General features: G+C 37.9%; 2 protein-coding genes across 5 annotated transcripts in view; one reads left to right on the top strand and one right to left on the bottom strand.

Annotated features, from left to right (window-relative positions):
• Positions 1 to 5,361: 5,361 nt before the first annotated feature.
• Positions 5,362 to 6,661, top strand: LOC112654545 (cyclin-dependent kinase 4-like). The gene is given in 2 exon segments (XM_035698893.2): positions 5,362 to 6,180; positions 6,183 to 6,661. Coding segments are annotated over 2 exon segments (921 nt in total). The 5' UTR covers positions 5,362 to 5,418; the 3' UTR covers positions 6,342 to 6,661.
• An 11,051-nt stretch (positions 6,662 to 17,712) lies between these two features.
• Positions 17,713 to 25,332, bottom strand: part of MND1 (meiotic nuclear divisions 1) — a 63,504-nt gene continuing 55,884 nt past the window's right edge. For all 4 annotated transcript variants that reach the window (XM_025439114.2, XM_025439115.2, XM_049094277.1 and 1 more), the window contains 2 exons: positions 24,011 to 24,055; positions 17,713 to 17,958 (listed from right to left, as the gene is read on the bottom strand). In XM_025439114.2, the coding sequence (XP_025294899.1) occupies positions 17,852 to 17,958; positions 24,011 to 24,055 (152 nt within the window). In that variant the 3' untranslated portion in view covers positions 17,713 to 17,851. The remainder of the gene's footprint in view (positions 17,959 to 24,010; positions 24,056 to 25,332) is intronic.

Here is a 25,332-nt window from a genome sequence, read left to right as displayed (position 1 = left end):
ATGCGGGACTCGATCCCAGGTCTCCAGGATCACGCCCTGGGCTGAAGGCGGCGCTAAACCACTGAGCCACCAGGGCTGCCCTTAAATGATTTTTTTTTTTTTGAAGATTTTATTTATTTGTTCATGAGAGACACAGAGAGAGAGGCAGAGACACAGAGGGAGAAGCAGGCTCCCCACAGGGAGCCGGATGCGGGACTCGATCTTGGGAATCTGGGATCACGCCCTGAGCCAAAGGCAGATGCTCAACCACTGAGCCACCCAGGTGCCCCTAAAATGATATTATAGCATTGCAACATAACGTGGCTGTCACGGCTTCTATTCTGTTCACATGTGAGAAAAGTTAAGCAACCTCTTAGATACTTTCCGTTATAGTTATGCAAAATAATTTTGATATCCTGGTACTTTATTCCCTGAAGCTGTGCTATGCCAAATGCTGACACTGTTCCAAAAAAGAAGTAATCTTTTTGGATCCCTAAGGGAATTGTTATAAAGTACATTTTTGCCCATTAAAAACAAACAAGCAAAAAAAAACCAAACAAACAGGCCATTTCAATCCCATAACAAACTGATTTTATTAGGGTAGTTAAAGGCAAAATATTTGTTCCAGTTGACCTAAGAATCAAACCAAATCTGGTTGGATGGAAATTGTTAAGCAAGTTAAACTCAGTCAGGTGTGGGTCCCCAGAGCTCACATAACACAGGAAACACATGTAAGCAAGAAGTACATTTATTTAAACATGGTAACAACCACAACTAGACAGAAAAAAATTACACATCTGTTCAATTTAAATGTGTAAAAAGTTCCCATAGTGACTTTTCAAAATGTTATGAGAAACACGATGCCTTCCAAGTTCAGGCTTGCAAAATAACTCACCCTTTCTGCAACTCCGGTCTCCTAATTGGTAAGTTTTATTTTAGAGATGTCGTTTAGAAAGCACTTAGGCTTTATCTTTTGAAAGTAATCTTTAAACTAAAGATGTGTGAATAGTAATTACAAATTTTCTTTTTATTAATAGGTTCCAGCTAAAAGGCAGTACTTTTTTTTTTTTACAAATCTGTTTTTGATAATAGATTTCTAGCTCATTTTATACAGATCTGTTTAATAAAAAATTACGTAGAGTTCATTTCTAAAAACCCATGGCAAGAGCAGTTTAAAAAGTCTTCAAAGCCATTACCCTTCCTCTTCTATAAAATTCAGCTCTGCCTTATACTTCTCATTCTTTTTGGAGGATCTGCTCCTCATGAATAGGGACATCTTTTTCTTTTCTTTTCCTTTTCCTTTTCTTTTCTTTCTTTTCTTTTCTTTTCTTTTCTTTTCTTTTCTTTTCTTTTCTTTCTTTTCTTTTTTCTTTTTTTTTCTTTTCTTTTCTTTTCTTCCTTTCCTTTTCTTTCTTTCTTTCTTTCTTTCTTTCTTTCTTTCTTTCTTTCTTTCTTTCTTAAGGAATTCATCGTCAAAACTCCCACAAATGTGCAAATAGATATGTTTGGAAATTTTTTGAAAATATTGTTGGAAATAGCATGAACCTGAAAATAGACCAAATGTCTGTCAATTTCAGTATATCTTAATAAAGAATTGAAGGAGAGATAGTTTTACAAGCAAAAGTTCAGGAGCTCATTGCCACTAAACCAGCTGTAGAAGAAAGTTAAAGTGTGTGTGGAGGGGTCCTGGTTGGCTCAGTTGGTTAAGCATCCAACTCAGGATTTCAGCTCAGCTCATATGCTCAGGGTTGTGGGGTCAAGCTCCAAGTCGAGCTCTGTGCTCAGCAGGGAATCTGTTTGAGATCCTTTCCCTCTGCCCCTCTTCCCGCTTGCATGTATACTCGTGCTCTCAAAATAAACAAATCTTAAAAAAGAAAGATATATTAAAAAGAATTCTTTAAGTGAAAAGCCATAACTAGAAAAAAATTATGAAAAGAAAAAGTTTTATAGTTAAAAGCAAACATATAGTAAAGGTAGTAGATTAATTACCTATAAAGCCAGTATGGAGGTTAAAATACAAAAGTAGAAAAATAAATAAAATCTACAAAAATTAGTCAAGGGATACACAAAATAAAAATATGTGAACTATGACATCATATACATAAAACATATAGGAGAGAGTAAAAATTTAGTGCTTTCAGAATGTATTTGAACTTAAGTGACCATCAACTTAATATAGACTGCTATATGTATAGGATGTTATCTATAAACCTAATGGTAATTATAAATCAAAACCTATAATACGTACACACAAAATAAAGAGAAAAGAAATTAAACATTACACTGAAGAAAGCCATCACACCACAAGGGCAAGAGCAAGAGAAGAAAGGAATAGAGAAAAACTACAAAGGGAGGAGGGGTGGGGGTGACTGGGTGACGGGCACTGAGGTGGGCACTTGACGGGATGAGCACTGGGTGTTATTCTGTATGTTGGTAAATTGAACACCAATAAAAAATAAATTTATTATTAAAAAAAGAAAAACTATAACAGAAAACAATGAACAAAATGGCAGAGTACACAGCTATCATTTAAATATAAATGGAGTAAATATTTCAATCAAAAGATAGGGTGCCTGAATGGATTAAAAAAAAATATCCAGGACCTTTGTATATGCTGCCTACAAGAGACTCATTTCATATCTGAAGATACATACCAACTGGAAGTGAAAGGATGGAAAAAGATATTCCTGTAAATGAAAGCAAAAAAAAACTCCCCAAAACAAAGAGCAAGGGTAGAAGTACTTTTGTCAGACAAAATAGACTAAAAAAAAAAGACTGTAGAAAGAGACAAAGAAGGATATTACATAATGCCATAATGATAATGGGATCAATCCAACAAGAGGATGTAACAATTATAAATAACTATGCACCACCCAACATAGGGGCACCTAAACACATAAAGTAAATATGAACAGACATAAAGGGAGAAATGAACAATATTACAATAATAGTAGGTCACTTTAACACTCAATTTACATCAATGGATAGATTATCCAGATAGAAAATCAACAAGGAAACAATGGCTTTGAATGATACATTAGACTACATGAATTTCAGAGGACTAAAATTATATCAAGCATCTTTTCTGACCACAACTGTATGAAACTAGAAATCAGTTATAAGAAAAAAACCTAGAAAAACCCCACAAATACTTGGAGGCTAAATAATATGCTACAGATAAGATAACCAATTGGTCAACAAAGAAATCAGAGACAATAAAAAATACATGGAGAAAAATAAAAACATAATAGTACAAAATCTTTGAGACACAACTAAGGCACAACTTTAGTGCTAAAAGGGAAGTTTATAGTGATACAGGCCTACCTCAAGAAACAAGAACTATCTCGAGAAACCTAACTTTACGTCTAAAGGAATTAGAAAAAGAACAAAGGGGTAGCCCGGGTGGCTCACCGCCTTCAGCCCAGGGCGTGATCCTGGAGACCTGGGATCGAGTCCCACGTTGGGCTTCCTGCATGGAGCTTGCTTCTCCCTCTGCCTGTGTCTCTGCCTCTCTCTCTCTCTCTTTCTCTCTGTGTCTCTCATGAATAAATAAAATCTTAAAAAAAAAAAAGAAAGAAAAAGAACAAAGTCCAAAATTAGATGAATAAAGGAAATAATAAAGTTTGGAACAGAAATACACAAAACTTAAAACTAAAAAATAGAAAAGAATCACTGAAACTAAGAGCTGGTTCTTTGAAAACATAAAGGAAATGGATAAGCCTTTAGTGAGACTCATCAAGAAAAAAAGAGACAGGACTCAAACATAATCAGAAATGAAGGAGGAGGGATCCCTGGGTGGCGCAGCGGTTTGGCGCCTGCCTTTGGCCCAGGGCGCGATCCTGGAGACCCGGGATCGAATCCCACGTCGGGTTCCCGGTGCATGGAGCCTGCTTCTCCCTCTGCCTATGTCTCTGCCTCTCTCTCTCTCTCTGTGACTATCATAAATAAATAAAAATTAAAAAAAAAAAAAAAAAGAAAGCTAGAAAAAAAAAGAAATGAAGGAGGAAAAATTGCAATTGATACCAAGAATTTTAAGAGAATACTACAAAAAATTATATGCCAACAAATTGGAGAATCTAGAAGAAATGGATAAATTCCTAGAAACAGATCATCTTCTAGAAATGAATCAAGAAGAAATAGAAAGTCTCAACAGACCAGTTACTGGTAATGAAAATGAACTTGTAATCAAAAACTCCCAACAAACAAAGGTGCTGGACCCAGATGGCTTCACCGGTGAATTCTACCAAACATTTAAAGGAGAATTAATACCTACTCTTCTCAAACTGTTCCAAAAAAAAAATAGAAGGGACAAAATACTTCCAAATTCATTCTACAAGTCCAGAATTACCTTGATACCAAAACCAAACAAAGCAATATAAAACCAAAACCAGTCCAAACCCAATCAAACCAAAACTGTAGGCCAATATCCCTGATGAGCACAGATGCAAAAATCTTCAACCAAATATTAGCAATTAGCTAATTAGCAAACTGAATTCAATAATACATTTAAACCAGCAATCACCAAGATCAGGTGAGATTTACTCCAAGGATGCAACTGGTTGTTCAACATTCGCAATTCAATCAATGTGATACGTCACATTAACAAAACAAAAGATAAAAACCATTATGACCACCTCAATAGATGCAGAAAAAGCATTTGACAAAATAAAATATCCATTCATGGTAAAAACTCTCCACAAAGTGGTTTTAGAAAGAACAGAATAAAAGTCACATAGGAAAAATCCACAGCTAACATATTCAACAGTGAAAACAGGAAAGTTTTTCCTCTAAAATGAGGAACAAGACAAGGATGTCTGCTGTCACCAATTTGGTTCAACACAGTTCTGGAAGTCCTAGCTGTAGCAATCAGACAAGAGAAAGAAATAAAAGGCATCCAAATTGGTAAAGATGAAGTTAAACTATTACTATCTCCAGATGACATGATACCACATATAAAACACACTAAAGATTACACCAAAAAATTATTAGAATAAATAAATTCAGTAAAATAGCAAGATACAAAATTAATACACGTAATCTGTTGCATTTCTATAAACTAATAATGTAGCAGAAAAAGAAATTAAGAAAACAATCCCACTTACAATTGTGTATAAAAAAATAGAATACCTAGGAATAAGTTTAATCAAGGAGGTGGATGGAAGACGTATATTCTGAAAACTATAAAAATACTGATGAAAGAAATTGAAAGCGAAACAAGCAAATGGAAAGATACACCAAGGCTCACAGAGTGGGAGAACTAGTATTGTTAAAATGTCCACACTACCCAAAGCAGTTTGCAGATGCAATGCAACCCCTATCAAAATACCAGCAGCACTGTCTATGGTCGGGCCGGAGCATCCAGCCGCCCCGGACAGAGCTCCTGTAACGGGCCGCCCCTGCAGCACCCGGCGCCGGGTGAGGGTCTTCTCTGATCCGAGAATGGCTACTCCTCGGTACGAGCCAGTGGCTGAGATTGGGGTTGGTGCCTATGGAACGGTATACAAGGCCCATGATCCGCACAGCGGCCACTTCGTGGCCCTCAAGAGCGTTAGAGTCCCTAAAGGAGGAGGTGCCGGAGGGGGCCTTCCCATCAGCACAGTTCCTGAAGTGGCATTGCTGAGGAGGCTGGAGGCTTTTGAGCATCCCAACGTTGTCCGGCTGATGGACGTCTGCGCCACTGCCCGAACCGACCGGGAGACCAAAGTGACCCTGGTGTTTGAGCACGTGGACCAAGACCTGAGAACGTACCTGGACAAGGCACCCCCACCGGGCTTGCCAGTGGAGACCATCAAGGATCTGATGCGCCAGTTTCTAAGAGGCCTAGATTTCCTTCATGCCAACTGCATCCTTCACCGAGACCTGAAGCCCGAGAACATTCTGGTGACCAGTGGTGGGACAGTCAAGCTGGCTGACTTTGGCCTGGCCAGAATCTACAGCTACCAGATGGCACTTACGCCTGTGGTTGTTACACTCTGGTATCCTGCTCCAGAAGTTCTTCTGCAGTCTACGTATGCAACACTATGCAACACCCGTGGACATGTGGAGAGTGGCTGTATCTTCGCAGAGATGTTTCGTCGCAAGCCTCTCTTCTGTGGAAACTCTGAAGCTGACCAGTTAGGCAAAATCTTGGACCTGATCGGGCTGCCCCCAGAGGATGACTGGCCCCGAGATGTGTCTCTGCCCCGAGGAGCCTTTTCCCCCGAGAGGGCCCCCGTCCAGTACACACAGTGGTACCTGAGATGGAGGAGTCTGGAGCACAGCTGCTGCTGGAGATGCTGACTTTTAACCCACACAAGCGAATCTCTGCCTTCCGAGCCCTGCAGCACTCTTATCTACAAAAGGCGGAAGGTAACCCAGACTGAGCAGTGGAAAGGCTGCCACAGTAGCAAGAGGAGAGAAGCTGTCTTTTCTCTTCCTTGGAACACTTGAGTGGAGAGCTCCCCAAACTAAGAAGGCAGTCTTGGCCTTCATCTCTGAGGCTGTGGAAACAACTCCCACTTTTTACAGAGAATATTTGGCTGTCTTAATGACATTCCCTTTCCACCTCTCCTTTTGAGGCTTATCCTTCTCCTGCCCCCTCCTCCCCATTTTCATACACCAAGGGGTATGTCCCTTGTTCTCCCCTTTCTATCTTGATATTGGGATCTTTTTTATACAGGAAAAACAAAACAAAACAAAGAAAAAAAAATACCAACAGCATTGTATCAAACTACAAGAGACCTTAACTAGCCAAAGCAATCTTGAGAAGGTATCTTCGTAATCTCAGATTTCAAGATACACCACAAAGTTATGGTAATCAAAACAGTATGGTACTGGCACCAAAACATGAACACATAGATAAATGGAACAAGACACTGAACTTAGAAATAAACCCACACTTATATAGTCCATTAATCTATGACAAAGGAGACAAGACTATACAATAGGGAAAAGACAGTCTCCTTAATAAGTGGTATAGGGAAAAACAGACAGCTACAAAGGAATGAAACTGAACCACTTTCTTATAGCACACACAAAAATAAACCAAAAAGGATTAAAGGTCTAAATGTGAGAGCTGAAACCATCAAACTCCTAAAAGAAAACATAGGCAGGCACCGGGATGGCTCAGTTGTTGAGTGTCTGGTTTTGACTTGGGTCATGATCCTGGGGTCCTGGGATCAGTCCCACATTGTGCTCCCCACAGAGAGCCTGCTTCTCCCTCTGCCTATGTCTCTGCCTCCTTCTGTCTCTCATGAATGAATAAAATCTTAAAAAAAAACCCATAGGCAGTAATCTCTTAACATTAGCCTTAGCATCATGTTATAGATATGTATTCTCAAGCAAGAGAAATAAAAGCAAAAATAAACTATTGGGAATACACCAAAAACAAACCTTTAGCATAGAAAAGGAAACCATCAACGAAACAAAAAAGCAAGCTGCTGAATGGGAGAAGATATTTGTAAATGAGAGATCTGATAAAGGATTAATATCCAAAATGTGTAAAAAATTTATGACTCAACACCAAAAGAACCAAACACTCCAATTAAAAAATGGGCAGAGAGGGCAGCCCGGGTGGCTCAGTGGTTTAGCGCCACCTTCAGCCCAGGGTGTGATCCTGGAGACCTGGGATCGAGATCCACGTCGGGCTCCTTGCATGGAGCCGGCTTCTCCCTCTGCCTGTGTCTCTGCCTCTCTCTCTCTCTCTGTGTGTTTCTCATGAATAAATAAATAAATAAATCTTTTAAAAAAATGGGCAGAGGACCTGAACATTTTTCTAAAAAGGATATACAGATGGCCAGCAGACACATGAAAAGGTGCTCTACATCACTAATCGTTAGGAGTAACGCAAACCAAAACCACAATTATCTGGAGGGTATTATGCTGAGTGAAGTAAGTCAGTCGGAGAAGGACAAACATTATATGTTCTCATTCATTTGGGGAATATAAATAATAGTGAAAGGGAATATAAGGGAAGGGAGAAGAAATGTGTGGGAAATATCAGAAAGGGAGACAGAACGTAAAGACTGCTAACTCTGGGAAACGAACTAGGGGTGGTAGAAGGGGAGGAGGGCGGGGGGTGGGAGTGAATGGGTGACGGGCACTGGGTGTTATTCTGTATGTTAGTAAATTGAACACCAATAAAAAATAAATTAAAAAAAAAAAAACAAAACAAAACCACAATTATTTATCACCTCACACCAATCAAAATGGCTAGTTTCAAAAAGACAAGAAATAACAAGTGTTGGCAAGGATGTGGAGAAAAGGGACCCCTTGTACACTGTTTATGGGAATGTAGATTGGTGCAGCCATGTGGAAAACAGTATGGAGCTTCCTCAAAAAATTAAAAATAGAAATATCAGGGGCACATGGCTGGCTCAGTCAGAAAAGCATGAGATTTTTTTTTTTTTTTAAGAGCATGCAACTCTTAATCTCAGAGTTGTGAGTTCAAGCCCCACGCTGGGTGTAGAGATTATTTAAGTAAAACTCTAAAAAACCCAGAAATATATCATCTAGGAATTCCATTACTATTTACCCAGAAAGAATGAAACTAATCTGAAAAGTTACATGCAATCTTATGTTTATTGAAGCATTATTTACAATAGTCAAAAAATGGAAGCAACTCAAATGTCCACTGATGGCTGAATGGCTAAAGATGTATATGTATACAATGAAATATTACTCAGCCATAAAAAAGAATGAAATCTTGCCATTTGCAATAACATGAATAGACCTAGAGGGTATTATTCTAAGCGAAATAAGTTAGACAAAAAAAGGCAAATACCATGCGATTTCACTTGTGGAATTTAAAAAACAAAACAAATGAACAAATGAAAAAATAGACTCCTAAATACAGATAATAAACTGGTAGTTACTAGAGGGGAGGTAACAGAGTTGTGTGTGTGTGTGGGGGGGTTTGGACAAAGTCAGTGAAAGGGATTAAGAGGCACAAACTTCCAGTTATAAAATAAATAAGTCATGGAGATGAAAAGTACAGTATATTTACAGTACAGTATAGTAAATGTACAGCATACATTAACTTACAGTTAATATAATAATGTTACATGGTGACAGGTGATGTCTATGTTTCTCACAGTGAGCACCAATGTATAGCATTGTTGAATCACTATATTGTACACCTGAAACTAATATAATATTGTATGCCAATACTCCAATTAAAAAAAAGCCCTGGGACGCCTGGGTGGCTCAGCAGTTTCAGCGTCTGCCTTCAGCCCAGGGCGTGATCCCGGAATCCTGGGATCGAGTCCCACGTCGGGCTCCCGGTGCATGGAGCCTGCTTCTCCCTCTGCCTATGTCTCTGCCTCTCTCTCTCTCTCTGTGTGACTATCATAAATAAATAAAAATTAAAAAAAAAGAAAGAAATGTGAAAAATCTATGTAAAGAAAACTATGCAATCACTGGAAAAACACAAAGATATGCTTGAGCAAGTGGAAAGATGTCAGTTGTTCTTGGTTCTTGAATAGGATGCTTCATCATCATGAAGATATCAAATATCCCTGTTAATTTATAAATTTAATACAATGAAATTTAAAAAATAGTACTAGGATTTTTTGTTCTGCAATTTTAAAGTTGAAACTAAAGTGTGATCTCAGGTCAGTTTGTCAACTTGAAATAAAACTGTGACTTAAAGAAGAAAGCTGTGGAGTGCCTGGGTGACTTAGTCAATTAAGTGTCTGACTCTTGATTTCGGCTCAGGTCATGATCCCAGAGTCCTGGGATCTAGCCCCACATGGGGTTCCTTGCTCAACAAAGAGTCTGCTTAAGATTCTCTCTCTCTTAAAAAAAAAAAATCTCTCCCTCTGCCCCTTCCCTGCTCCAGTGTGTGGGCACACACTCTAACAAATAAATACATCTTTAAAAAAATACAGAAGAAAGCTATTATATACTGGCATTCTTCCAAGAAAAGAACTCATTACCATTGAGCCAGTCCTACTTCCTCTAGCTGATTTGCTGTCATGTGCAATGAGGATTGAGAATTACTAAATCATCCAGTTTCCAAAAGAAGCTGAAAAGTTTCAATTTGCATGTGACATTTTGCATGTGAATATGTTGGCAAGTAATTTAAATTAAAAAATAAAATATATTTTAGGCAAAATACACCTTGTAGGTCATATCTAGCCCACAGGCTGTCACAGTTTTTGACCTTTTGGATCAAATTTTTCTGTAAAGGGTCAGATAGTAAATAATGTTAGGATTTGCAGACCATAAATACTGTCTGTTGCATATTCCTGTCCATTTTTACATCATTAAGAAATGTAAAAGGACATCCTTAGCTTCAGGGGCTATAAAAACCAGGCCTTGGATCTGGCTCTAGGGATCGTAGTTATCCTGGTTAACAGAAATTATTAGCTCTGAGATTCAATAACTACTTCTAAAGACAGCCATATTATCTGACTTCTCTCACAAATATATATTTTTAAAAATAAGCTGGGATAAGCATATTTAAATTCACTGCTATGGGACATTTCATAATGCAGTACATTTTTCTCCTGGTATATGGAAAATATTCAGGAAGCATATCCTGAAAAGGAGTTTATGCATGATTTTAAGATACATTCCTACCATCTGTCACATTTTAACTGCTCTTACAAATGATGCCATTTGGCTGAAAAATGTTTCCTATTTTATTCCAATCATATTCTCAAAAACAGTTTTATCAGGTTTACAACTTAGACTTTTGTGTTCAAGAATTAAAAGGGTGGTTTCTTGTTTCTTGGCTGGCAGCTCTACTCATTTCCTTTTTTAATCCCTTAAAGAAAAGCATGTTTAATAAAGTTGGATAATAGCATCTATTTCTGAGATAGGTCAAGACCTTTATAATCCTGTTAGACTAATGATGTGGCAAACATTAGAGGAAAAGTCGCATCCAATTCATTCTTACAGATCGTTTTGGTCCTGGACCAACCTCAGAAGGGACATCAGTGATATGAACTGGCCCTGAACAATTGTGCAACTTATTAGAAGACTATAAAATTTATTTCCTAGAATTCTTTAAAAATAGGATAGTGAGATTTTTTTTTAATTTATTTATTTATGATAGTCACAGAGAGAGAGAGAGAGAGGCAGAGAGACACAGGCAGAGGGAGAAGCAGGCTCCATGCACCGGGAGCCCGATGTGGGATTCGATCCTGGGTCTCCAGGATCGCGCCCTGGGCCAACGGCAGGCGCCAAACCGCTGCGCCACCCAGGGATCCCGGATAGTGAGATTTTAAAAAAATAACTACATGTGAAGAAGATTGATAAAATGGGTATCACCTCTCAAATATCTTTTAGACTTCACAATTCACTAGAAAGCTATAGGGAGTATCAATCATAACATTATTCACCAAATCAAATCAGATCATGGATCACTAGTAATTTGACTGGTTCTACCCCAGTTATACTCAGTCTTCACATCAATAACAAAACTAATCTGGGACTAAAGATTTCCTAGAACTTGGCTAGACCAATGCTCCTATGCTTCTTTATCAGTATCTCTAATATCAGGGAAGAGCAAACTTAAAAGCAGCTCTTAAAGTTAAGAACAATGATGTGCTAGCATAGGCAAGCCAAGTGTTAAATTGTTAAGTAACAGTGAGCCACCTGTTAAACACAGCCATCACTACAGATTAAATTACATAAACTATGACGAACCATTATATATTAAAAGCAATGATATTGAAGTTAAAAACTCACCACTCCCTAATTATTTTACATTTTATCCTTCTTGATGTTCTTTACATTATTTACATCTATTACATGTGTATGGTAGAAATACTATATACTGATGTGCTATTGAGCATCTTTTCCTAACTCTCTGAGTTGAGCATCACAAGGTGATGCATTGTCATCATACTGGAAATCTGAAATTGACTATACTGACAGTATTTACACCACACAAATAGGCAAATAATAGAAATCAGGTCCCATCCTACTTCCCAAAGAGTCCGTTTAATTAAACATTTAAAAGTGCATTACTTGTGGGTGCCTGGGTGGTGCAGTTGGTTAAGTATCCAGTTTTGGCTTCTGTTGTGATCTCATGGTCCTGAGATCGAGCCCTGCGTTGGGCTCCATATTGAACATGGTCTGCTTGAGACTTTCCTTCCCTCTCCCTCTGCCCCCACCCTTCCCTGTTCATGCTCTCCCTCTCTCACAAATGTTAAAAAAAAAAAAAAGCAGCATATTACTGGCTTGGGAGGGTAGCATAGCTTCTGGCTGGCTCGTGTACAGACCCCACGTCAATTATTCTTGTGCTAGGCCCATAAAATAGACGTAAAAAAGAAGCTGCCAAACAGTTGAATACACAATTTTCACAAATGCCATGGAGCATTCTCCAGGACAGATGATATGCAAGGCCACAAAACAAGTCTCAATAATGAACAAGACTGAAATCATATCAAGCATCTTTTCTGACCATAATGGTTTGTTTGTTTGTTTGTTTGTTTGTTTATTTATTTATTTATTTATTCATGAGAGACAGAGAGAGAGAGAGAGAGAGGCAGAGACACAGGCAGAGGGAGAAGCAGGCTCCATGCAGGGAACTCGACATAGGACTCTATCCCGGGACTCCAGGACCATGCCCTAGGCCGAAAGCAGGCACCAAACTGCTGAGCCACCCAGGGATCCCGACCATAATGGTTTAAATCTAGAAATCGATTATAAGCAGAAAACTGGAAAAATCGCAAATATATGGAGATTAAACATGCTACTTAACAACCAATAGGACAATAAAGAAATCAAGAAGAAATTAAAAAATACATGGAGACAAATGGAAATACAACATACTAAAATCTGGGGATCCCTGGGTGGCGCAGCGGTTTGGCGCCTGCCTTTGGCCCAGGGCGCGATCCTGGAGACCCGGGATCGAATCCCACGTCGGGCTCCCGGTGCATGGAGCCTGCTTCTCCCTCTGCCTGTGTCTCTGCGCCTCTCTCTCTCTCTCTGTGTAACTATCATAAATAAATAAAAATTAAAAAAAAAAAAAACATACTAAAATCTATGGGATGCAGCAAAAGCAGCTCTAAAGGGAAGTTTAAAGCCATACGGGTCTACCTACCTCCAGAAACAAGAACAATCTCAAATAAAATATCTAACATTATACCTAAAGGAATTAGAAAAAGAATAAAGCCCAAAGTTAGTAGAAGGAAATCATATATATCAGTGCAAAAATAAAGGAAATAGAGAGTAGGAGAGACAATAGAAAAGATCAGTGAAACTAACAGCTGGTTCTTTGAAAAGGTAAAATTGATTAACCCTTAGCTAAACTCATTGAGAAATAAGAGGGCTGGGGTACCTGGTTGGGTCAGTTCATAGAGCATGTGACTCTTGATCTCAGGGTTGTAAATTTGAGCCCCATGTTGAGTACAGAGATTACTTAGAAATAAAATCTTAAAAAAAAAAAAACAACGGGAAAGCTCAAATAAACTCAGAAACGAAAAAGGAGAAATTGCTACTGATGCCACAGAAATAAAAGGATAGTAAGAGTCAATTATGAATAATTATATACCAACAAACTGGACAACTTCGAAAACTTGGATAAATTCTTAGAAATACACAATCTTCAAAGATGGAATCATGAAGAAATAAAAAATCTGAATAGACCAGTAGTAAAAAAAACTCCCAATGGATAAAAGCCCAGGACTAGCCATCTTCACCAGTGAATTCTATCAAACATTCAAAGAAGATTTAATACTTACCCTTTTCAAACTCTCCAAAAAAGAAAAAAACAAAACAAACAAACAAAAAAACGTGAAGAGAAGGGAATGCTCCTAAATTCATTTTATGAAACCAGCATTACCCTGATAACAAAACCAAAGGACATCTAAACACACACACACATAATTTACAAGCCAATACTCATGATGAACCTCGATACAAAAATCCTCAACAAAATATTAGCAAACTGAATTCAATAATACATTAAAAAGATCATACACAGGATGCCTAGGTGGCTCAGCGGTTGAGCCTCTCCCTTCAGAGCCCAGAGCGTGATCCAGGAATCCTGAGATTGAGTCCCACATCGGGCTGCCCACAAGGCCTGTTTCTCCCTCTGCCTGTCTCTGCCTCTCTCTCTGTGTCTCTCATGAATATATAAATAAAATCTTAAAAAAAAAGATCATACACTATGATCAAGTGGGATTTATTCCAGGGATGGAAAGATGGTTCAACATTTGCAAATCAAAAAAAAAAAAAAATTTGCAAATCAATCAGTGTGACATAACACATTAACAAAATGAAGGATAAAAATCATATCATTTCAACAGATGTAAAAAAGGCAGTTGATGGGATCCCTGGGTGGCGCAGCGGTTTGGCACCTGCCTTTGGCCCAGGGCGCGATCCTGGAGACCCGGGATCGAATCCCACATCAGGCTCCTGGTGCATGGAGCCTGCTTCTCCCTCTGCCTGTGTCTCTGCCTCTCTCTCTCTCTGTGACTATCATAAATAAATAAAAATTTAAAAAAAAAGGCAGTTGATAAAATCCAATACTGATTTATGATACAAACTCTTGACAAAGTGGATACAAATAGAACATAATGTATCATAATAAAGGCATTATATGACAAGCCCATAGCTAACACCACATTCAACAGCAGAAAAGCTGAAAGCTTCTCCCTTAAGATCAAGAGCAAGACAAGGATGCCTACTCTCACCACTTTTATTCAACATAGTGTTGGAGCCCTAACCAGACCAATTAAACAGGAAAAAGAAAAGGCACCGAAATTTAGAAAGGAAGAAGTAAAACTATCACTATCTGTGAACATGATTTTATATGCAGAAAGCCCTAAACACTCCACCAAAAACCCATTAAACAAATTCAGTAAATTTGGAGGGTACAAAATTAATATACAAAAATATTTTACATCTTTATAAATTAACAACAAACTAACAGAAAAATCCCAAATAGGCCAAGCAATCTTGAGAAAACAAAATTGAAGGTATCACATTTCCTAACTTCAAACTATATTAGTCAAAATAGCATGGTATTGGCATAAAAATAGAAACATAGATCAATGGAACAGATAGCCCAGAAATAAACCCAAATGTATATGGTCAATCAGTTTATGACAAAGGAGGCAAAAATATACAATGGGCTTAAGGGCAGTATCATTAATACCCGGTGATTGGAAAACTGGAGAGCCACGCGCAAGAGAATGAAACTGGACCACTATCTTACAACATACACAAAAATTAACTCAAAATGGACTAAAGCCTCGAATTTAAGACCAGAAATCATAAAAATCCTACCAAAAACATATAGGCAGTGAGCTCCGTGACACTGCTTTTGGGGATATTTTGTGTAGATCAGACTCCAAAGGCAATGGCAACAAAACCAAAAATAAACAAATGGAACTAAATCAAACTAAAAAGTTTCTATACAGAAAAAAAAATTGTCAACAAAATTAAAAGGCAATCTATTGAATGAGAGAAGATATTTGTAAATCACATATCTAATAGGGGTTAATAACCAAAATATAAAGAACTCATATAGCTCAATAACAGCATAAAAATAATCCAATGGGATCCCTGGGTGGCTCAGCGGTTTAGCGCCTGCCTTGGGCCCAGGGCATGATCCTGGAGACCCAGGATTGAGTCTCACCCCAGCATGGAGCCTGCTTCTCCCTCTGCCTGTGTCTCTGCCTCTCTCTATCTCTCATGAATAAATAAATAAAATCTTAAGAAAAAAAAGAAAATAGAAGATCTGAATATGTATTTTTCCAAAGAAGACATACAGATGGCCAACAGACACATGAACAGATATTCAACATCACTAACCACAATGAGATATCACCTCACACCTGTCAGATTGGCTTGTTCAAAAGAAGAAGAAATAATAAGAGTTGGTGAGAATGTGGAGAAATTAATCCTTACTGTTAGTGGAAATGTAAATTTGTGCAGTCACCATGGAAAACAGTATGGAGGTTCAATAAAAAAGTTAAAAATAGAACTAAAATTCAAAAATTCCGATATTTATCCAAAGAAAAACACTAATTTGAAAAGATATATGCAGTCCTAGGCTTATTGCAGCACTATTTATAACAACAAAGATATGGAAACAACCTAAGCGTCCATCAATGGATGAGTGGAGAAAGATGTGGTACAGGTTTCTACTCAGCCATAAAAAAGAATGAAATCTTGCCATTTGCAACAATATAGATGGACCTAAATGGTATTAAGCTAAGTGAAATAAGTCAGACAGAAAAACAAATATGTGTAATCTTATATAGAGAGTCTAAAAAACAAGCAAACAGAACAAAACAAAACCAAACTCATAGATACAAAGAATACATTGGTGGTTGCCAGAGGGGAGGAGGTCAGGGGTGAGTAAAATGTGGGGCAGAGATCAAGAGAGGTACAAACTTCCAGTTATATAAATAAGTCATGGAGATGTAATATGCACGGTGACTGCAGTCAATAATATCGTATTGCAAATATGAAAGTTGCTAAGAGTAAATCTTAAAGTTTTGGTAAGAAAAAATTTTTATAACTTTATATAACAGATGGTAATTAGACTTACTATGGTGATCATTTTGCAATGTATACAGATGTCCAATTGTTACACTGTACACCTGAAACGAATATGTTGTATGTTAATGATACTTCAATTTTTATAAAGGTGTCCAAAATCTTTTAAGGATCATTAGAAATGGCTTCCTTTTGGAATATACATACCTTCTCTTTAAACAAAGAAGTTTATTTTCTAATAAATAGCAAATTATGTCTGAGAAATTTTGGAATGTGATTTGGGGAAAGGCTTATGATGGGTTATTTTTATTTTTTGTCCTTTGTAATCTCTTACATCAAATACTTTCTCCTGTGAAAAAGAGCTGTCGCCTTAAGGCAACATAAAGTAGCCTTGAGAACAAAGAACAAAGATGGACCAATTTGCTGCCCTCCCTCCCCCATCCAGGAAGTAATTAAGAAGGCCTAGAGCAACTCCATGCAATACAAAGGCTAGATTCACTAACGAACGGTTTGGATGCTGTTTGGGTCATTTCAGACATGTGGAGTAACTCATTCAAGGTACTTAAAAGAACATCAAAATTAGTATGAGAAAAAATTAAGGCATGTGTGTAAAGGGCATTATACACATTCATTTTGTTTTCTTCTTTTTCTTGGAGTGCCTACAAATAAACAACCAAGCTGAATTGGAAAAAAATTATATACACAGGACGTAAATTATTTTTTAATTTACTCTTTTTTAGGTAGTTGAAAAAAAATCCCTGAACTCTAGTTGATGATATGTGCCACACCAATGCCACTATATCTTATCAAAAGTGCGTTAAGTCAGGACAAAGGGCCACATGCTTGTTCTTTACAGTCAAAGGGCATCAAAAAGTCAAAAGAAAGTCGTTTTCATGACTGAGGAATTACCACCTAACTCTAAACTTGAGTACACCAACATTCTGTATTTTTTCTATAGGAAATTCACAAATATGGTACAGTTATACTGAGAATCAATCACATACATTTTCCACTAAATAATGAAAAATGGTACAGCAACCACTAAAGTATTAAAGGTTATTTCCAAGTATCAATGTGTGGGTGTATGTCTGCAATAGAACCTTCAAAGGTACTCTTAGTTGTCAACATTTAATATTTGGATGAAACTAAACTATGTTGTCTTGCCATGATGTCTGTGATCTCTAAAAAATTATTTGTAAAACTAACTTAAGTGGATGATTTTATTTGTACTATCCTACTCTGATGACCACTTGGGAATAATCCTGCTTTTGATCAAAAAGAGTGAAAACCATCTCCAGTTTATACTTTATTTAAAATTAATAAAATGATAAACACAAATACAGGTTAATGGCAATTCAGTACATTTAGTTGGATAAGATTTTAAAAATTACATATTCACAAGTACACAGATCCTTTACCAACATTGAACATTTTAGTCTATGTAGTCAAAGTCTTCTGGAATTCCAAAATTTTTGTCAATTTTATTTTCTTCGAACCCAAATTTTCTTTTGGCCCAAGATCTTATTGCAAATATATTATCTAAAAGAAAATTGAGAAATATTTTTAAAAATTGAAAACACAATCATAAAACATTTCAGATATAAGTATATTCTTTTTTTTGTTACTTCTATCACTTTCAGAGGTATCAAAATTAGAAGTATGCTTTATTTTCAAAAGTAATGGCAATTAGTTTCAGAAGAAAGAAAATACTTCAGTATTTTGAGCAACTAGATTATTACTAGTTACTAAATAACTAGCATTATTTAAAAATTCAGTAAATTAGGTCCCACTAATTTAAGAAGAAACCAAAAATGGGGATCCCTGGGTGGCTCAGCGGTTAAGTGCCTGCCTTTGGCCGGGGGCGTGATTCTGGAACTCGGGATTGAGTTCTATGTTGGGTTCCCGGCATGGAGCCTGCTTCTCCCTCTGTCTCTCTGTCTTTCATCAGTGAATAAATAAAATCTTTAAAAAATAAAACAAAAAACAAAAAGGATAATCCAAAAACAAGGAAAGGCTAACAACAGTGTTTCCTCCACATTTCCACAGCAGAGGCCAGGACTCTTACCTCAGGAATTACAACTGCTCCTGTTCCCAAAGGGTGCACGTTCTCTCCAGACCTTTTTCTCTTCCCCACAGATAATAATGGTTTCCAGATAATCAGGCAAGTGTGAGGGAGAACGGGAGAGGAGGATAAAAGGTAGTTCTCCTATCCTAAGACTAAGATAGGAACAGATGTATCCTTCATGTCCTCTGGGGGGGTAGGGGATTTAAAATGCATTTTGCCACTGAGAAAGTGTTGGATCTACTTAAAGGAATTTATCTCAAGGAAACAAAAGAAATTTTGTACAAAGATTTATGGTTAAATCTTTATTCCAATGTAAGAAAAAAAATAAAAGCAATCTAAGTATCTGCTGGAAGGGCATCTATGAATAGGCAATGAGGGATGCAGAGTAATACCAACATGCTCACAGGGGCTGCACTTGGGGAATGGGAATGAGAGTCAGGTTTTTGTGGGTTTTTTTTCACCCACACATTTTCTTTCATGTATGTATGACCTTTATACTGAATATGTTTTATAAATATAGAGAAATAAGTTGTGAAGCTTTCTGGTTCAGAATATTCCTTCAAATGTTAGCACTGTGTTGATAGTGATAATGAGGGGTTAAAAGAGGTTCCTCTGGAGTGTTAAGGCTGAACTGTATACCCCCCACCCACCAAATTTCATATTCAAATTCATTGTAGTTCTAGCATCCAGGACCTCAGAATGTGACTGTATCTGGAAACTAGGTCTTCAAAGAGATGATTAAGTTAAAACAAGCTTGTTAAGGTGGGCCCTGATCCAATTTGCCGGCTGTCCTTTTAAGTAAAGGAAATGTGGATACACGAATACCAGGAACATGCATAGAAAAGACCATATGAGGACACAAGAAGGCAGTCCTCTATAAGCCAAAGCTAATCCGGAGCAAGGCCCTAACTCTCCCCAACACTATGAAGGCTGAGAGGTGAGGAAGATACAGAAAAAGAGTTGGAAGCTAGCAGAGGTTGGTTCATGAGGCTTATGGAAAGAAGCCATCTCTGTAACATCAGAGTGCAGGATGAAGCAGCAAGTGCTGATGGAGAAGCCACAGCAAGTTATCCAGAAGACCTAGCTAAGCCAATTCATGAAGATGGCTACACCGAACAACAGATATTCAATGTCGATCAAATAGCTTTCTACCGGAAGATGATGCCATGTAGGACATTCATAGCTAGAGAGAAGTCAGTGCCTGGCTTCAAAGCTTCAAAGGACAGGGGATCCCTGGGTGGTTCAGCAGTTTAGTGCCTGCCTTTGGCCCAGGGCACAATCCTGGAGTCCCGAAATCGAGTCCCGCATCGGGCTCCCAGCATGGAGCCTGCTTCTGTGTCTCTGCCTCTCTCTCTATCATAAATAAATAAATCTTAAAAAAAAAAAAAAAAAAGCTTCCAAGGACAGGCTGACTCTCCTGTTGGGGCAAATGCCACTGGTGACTTTCACTTGAAGCCAATGCTCATTTACCATCCTGAAGATCCCAGAAATCTACTCAGCCTGTGCTCCAACACAACATCCATTCTGTGGCCCATGGTCAAGGAGTACTTTTGACTTTCAAATCTTATTTAAGAAATACACTGCATAAGGCTATAGTTGCCAGAGATAGTGAGTGACTCCTCTGATGAATCTGAGCAAAGTAGATTAAAAACCTTCTGGAAAGGATTCACCATTCTAGATGCCAGTAAGAACATTCGTGATTTGTGGGAAGAGGTCTGAATATCAGTACTAACAAGTTTGGAAGAAGTTGGTTCCAACTCTCAAGGATGACTTTGAGGAGTTCAAGACTTCAGTGGAAGAAGTAACTGCAGATGTGGTGGGAAGAGCAAGAGAACTAGAATTAGAGGTGGAGACTGAATGGGACAGAATTGTTGAAATCTCATATTAAAACTTGAAGGGATGAAGAGTTGCTTCTCCTGGATAAGCAAAGAAAGTGATTTGTTGAGATGGAATCTACTCCTGGTGAAGATGCTGTGAAGATTACTGAAATGACTAATAAAGAATTTACTATGTTACATAAAGTTAATTGATAGAGTAGGGGAGGGTTTGAGAGAACAGATTCCAATTTTAAAAGTTCTGTGGATAAAATGTTAATGAACAGCATCACATGCTACAGAGAAATCGTTCATGAAAGGAAGAATCAATTGATGTGTCAAACTTCTTTTACTGTCTTATTTCAACATATTGCCACAGCCACCATGGCCATCAGCAGGCACCAGCCTGGTCAGTCAGCAGCCATCCCCATGGAAGCAAGACCCTCCATCAGCAAGATTACAACTCATGGTAAGCTCAGGTGATGGTTAGTGTTTTTCAGTAATAAAGTATTTTTAAATTAAGGTACATAGACATAATGCTATTGCACACTTAATAGACTACAGTACAGCATAAACATAATTTTTATATGCCCTGGGAGGCAAAAAATTGATTTGATTCACTTTATTGTGGTATTCACTTCATTGCAGTTGTCTGGAACCAAACCTGCAGTATCTCTGAGGTATGTCTGTATTTTGTAATGTGATATATCCTTAACATATTCATACCTGAAGTCTGATCACCTTTAAATATATCATTTTAGGAAGTTTTTTTTTTAAGATTTTATTTATTTATTCATGAGAGACATACAAACACACACAGAGGCAGAGACGTATGCAGAGGGAGAAGCAGGCTCCCTGCAAGGAGTCCGATGAGGAACTCGATCCCACGATCACGCCATGGGCCAAAGGCAGATGCTCAACTGCTGAGCCACCCAGGCATCCCTCATTTTAGGAAGTTTAATTCCAAGTATCGAACAATGATAACTGCATGTCTGTATTGAAGTTTGTTTTGAAAGTGAATACTACTACATTAAATAGAATAAAGTTGGGGATCCCTGGGTGGCTCAGCGGTTTAGCGCCTGCCTTTGGCCTAGGGCGTGGTCCTGGAGTCCCGGGATCGAGTCCCGCGTCGGGCTCCTGGCATGCTCCTGGCATCTCCCTCTGCCTGTGTCTCCGCCTCTCTCTCTCTCTCTCTCTCTCTAATGAATAAATTTAAAAAATCTTAAAAAAAAAAAGAATAAAGTTAATAAAATATCCCCAGTTCTTTCAATTAAATTGTAATGAAATATCAACAGATATTAAACAATGAATCTTCATGTAAATTTTTTATTTTTTTATTTTATTTATTTTTTTAAATCTTTATTTATTTATGATAGTCACACACTGAGAGAGAGAGAGAGAGAGGCAGAAACACAGGCAGAGACACAGGCAGAGGGAGAAGCAGGCTCCATGCACTGGAAGCCCGATGTGGGATTTGATCCCGGGTCTCCAGGATCACACCCTGGGCCAAAGGCAGGCGCCAAACCGCTGCGCCACCCAGAGATCCCCTCTTCATGTAAATTTTTTAAACAAATCTTTAGTTTTCATGAGGACCTAGGAGAGACTACTAATAACATGAGGCACTCCAGAAGGATGTTTAGTTGTCCTAGTGTCTGCATAACCATACATTCTTGTCACTCACAGTCAAACACTTCCATAGGGCTCACTGCTACATCACACAGGTATGAAATGTATTACAGGTACCCTATAAGGGAGAGAGCCTACGCCTTCCAGCTGACACAAGAGTAGAGAGAGAAAAATCAACCTATTACTAAATCATTCCAAAGTGTTACTAGTATATTAAAGAGAGAAGATCAGGTATTATGTGTAGAGCTTCCAGAACTGGGTCCAAGAGCACAGAAAGATTTCTGGGAAATGAGAGAACAGATGCAATATTGTAGGAAGCTTGAAGGAATGGACTTCAAACATGGATCAGAAGAGGAAAAGATTAAGGTAGCATAGTAAGTCTAAGCTTAGCAGAAAGGAGTTGCTGGTTCACATGAGTGCAAGAAACCATTTTATTATAAACCTCCAAAGATTATATTTGATCTTGGCCAAAGGCTGAGAAGCGAGTAAACTTCCAAAGGTTAAAACAAAAGAACAAACAAAAGCCTACCGACAACAATGCTTAATGGACCAACTAAAAAAGACTGATTAAACATGTCTTGGGAGACACCTGGGTGGCTCAGCAGTTGAGCAACTGCCTTCAGCTCAGGGCATAATCCTAGAGTCCCAGGATTGAGTCCAATATCGGGCTCCCTGCATGGAGCCTGCTTCTCCCTCTGCCTATGTCTCTGCCTCTCTCTCTGTGTCTCTCATGAATAAATAAATAAAATCTTAAAAAACAAAAACAAAAACATGTCTTGGGTTGCTAGATGTCTGCCTTTGAGGCAATGTTACCTGTGATCCAGATAATTGATTCTCTGTCAAATAAAATTTTCCTATTATGTGGAAATGTTTATAAATGGGTAAAAAATAGGATTTTTTTTTTCCTTTAAAGAAACAGCCTTAAGACTAGTAGAACTTCTGTTCATTTCCATGGTTCATATCCCCAGGATATATGCAGAAATAGAATGGGCAATATCATAAGCATGAGTCTGTGTTTAGGACCTCACAACATCTATCCCCCTCCTCACTCATTAAGATGCCTCTCACACAAAGTCATAAAAACTCCACTCTTAATTATTAAGCAAGGTTTTATGTAAGTTGCTAAATCACATTTAAAGGGTATTTTAAGAAAATTTAAGTGTCTTTAATGCCATAAATCATTTAGATGTGGTGTTTCTAGTTATATATATATACATATATATATAACATATATACATATATAACATATATATTTTTAAAGATTTTAATCATGAAAGACACAGAGGGGGCGGGGTGGGCAGAGACACAGGCAGAGGGAGAAGCAGGCTCCATGCAGGGAGCCTGACATGGGACTCGATCCCGGGTCTCCAGAATCACACCCTGGGCTTAAGGTGGTGCTGAACCGCTGAGCCACCTGGGCTGCCCTCTAGTTGTATTTATTCCCTGTGGTAATCTCTCATTTTATAATATTGAAATACTGAATTACTGAACAGTAAATACCTTCTATTCTATACACATTTTAAGGAACTTTTTAGGTAAAAGGATAGCAAAACCTTAACTAATAATCACATAAAAATCTTTAGTTGCAACTATTACGGATGTTTTCAAGACAGGTTGGTTTTCTGAGGCATAAATTGTTTTAATGCCATGCTCTTTTCATAACATTTTTATGTCGGAAGGAGCAAGTTATAACTTCAAATGGAAATATGATTCCTAACAGCTGTTTCTGCTCTGCTAAAAATATCTTCCTTCCTGGGTGCCTGGGTGGCTCAGTCTGTTAAGTGTCTACCTTTAGAGCTCAGGTCATGATCCCAGAGTCATGGGATCGAGCCCCAAATTGGGCTCCACACTCAGTGCAGAGTCTGGTCAAGATTCTCTCTCTTCCTCTCCCTCTCCCCCTCTCCTCGATTACATCCTCTCTCTCTCTAAAAATAAACACATTCTTTAAAAAAAAAAAAAAACCTTAATACATACATTTCTGGAAATGTCTTTTCTTGAACAAAACTAGGCACAACAGCTTCTGCATCTCGTATCATAGTGTAGAAAAAGCTTAACTATAGCTTATCAGTACCATTGTAATACATACCAGTCCATCTGTTAGCAGCTTCTTTGGCCACTTTATTTGCTTGACCTGAAAAAAAGTATATATGCATATATAATCATCTTCCTCTATTTATAGCTTCATTTAGATGAACCAAAGGTCAGAAAAATAAAGATCTATGTAAAAAGCTCAAATAGTGACATGTTGCATCCCACAAACCTGCTCAACTCCCCAAAGAAATTTTAGTTTCTATTATATTAGTCATGAATAGTCAATGTAAACAATTTCCTTCTCTTAAATGTCATTAGGTTCCTTTAAAGATAACATAAGGTTCCTTTATTTTTTTATTTAATTTTATTTTTTTATTGGAGTTCAATTTGCCAACATATAGTATAATTCCCAGTGCTCATCCGCCAAGTGCCCCCCTCAGTGCCCATCACCCAGTCACCCCAACACCCCTCCCACCTCTCTTTCCCTTGCTCATTTCCCAGAGTTAGGTGTCTCTCAGGTTTTGTCACCCTCACTGATATTTTCACTCCTTTCCCTTTGTTCTCTTTCACTAATTTTTATATTCCCCCAAATAAATGAGACCATATGTTTGTCCTTCTCTGATTGACTTATTTCACTCAGCATAATACATAAGGTTCCTTTAAAGACAATAACATCACATAAGTGAGATGTGTTATTCAAATAATTTATAACATCAAGTATAAAATAATTTAATGATAAGAATTTCAGAGTACATATATTAGATTACAATAAACCTGACCTTAAAAAATTTATATATCTTGCTATTAAATATATGTGTCTGTCAACTTAAACTACACAGCACAAAACAGTGCCATGATCAACTGAGCATAAATATTATTATGATGTCATTTATTTATTGAAAGATAATTTATATACTATAGAATTCATGATATTAAAGTGCAGAATTCAGTAGGTTTTAGAACAGGATTGGAAAACCATCACCACTACCTAACTACCTAATTAGAGGACATTTTCATCACCCAAAAGAAAATCCCATACCCATGAGCAGTCACTCCACATTCTCTTTCCCCTCAGCCCCTGGAGACCACTAATCTACTTCCCATCTCAATGAATTTCCCTATTCTGGATGTTTCGTTTAAATGCAATGATATGGGACGCCCAGGTGGCTCAGTAGTTTAGCTCCTGCCTTTGGCCCAGGGCATAATCCTGGAGTCCTAGGATGGAGTCCCACATGGAGTTCCCTGCATGGAGCCTGCTTCTCACTCTGCCTGTGTCTCTGCCTCTCTCTCTTGGTCTCTCTCATGAATAAATAAAATCTTAAAAAAAAATTGCAACGATACACAATGTGTCTAGCTTCTTCCACTTAGCATCATGTT

This window comes from Canis lupus, chromosome 15 (assembly GCF_003254725.2).
Source record: "Canis lupus dingo isolate Sandy chromosome 15, ASM325472v2, whole genome shotgun sequence".
Classification (NCBI taxonomy): domain Eukaryota; kingdom Metazoa; phylum Chordata; class Mammalia; order Carnivora; family Canidae; genus Canis; species Canis lupus.
The sequence above is the reverse complement of the archived record's forward strand: the minus strand, read 5'-3'. Positions and strand labels throughout refer to the sequence as shown.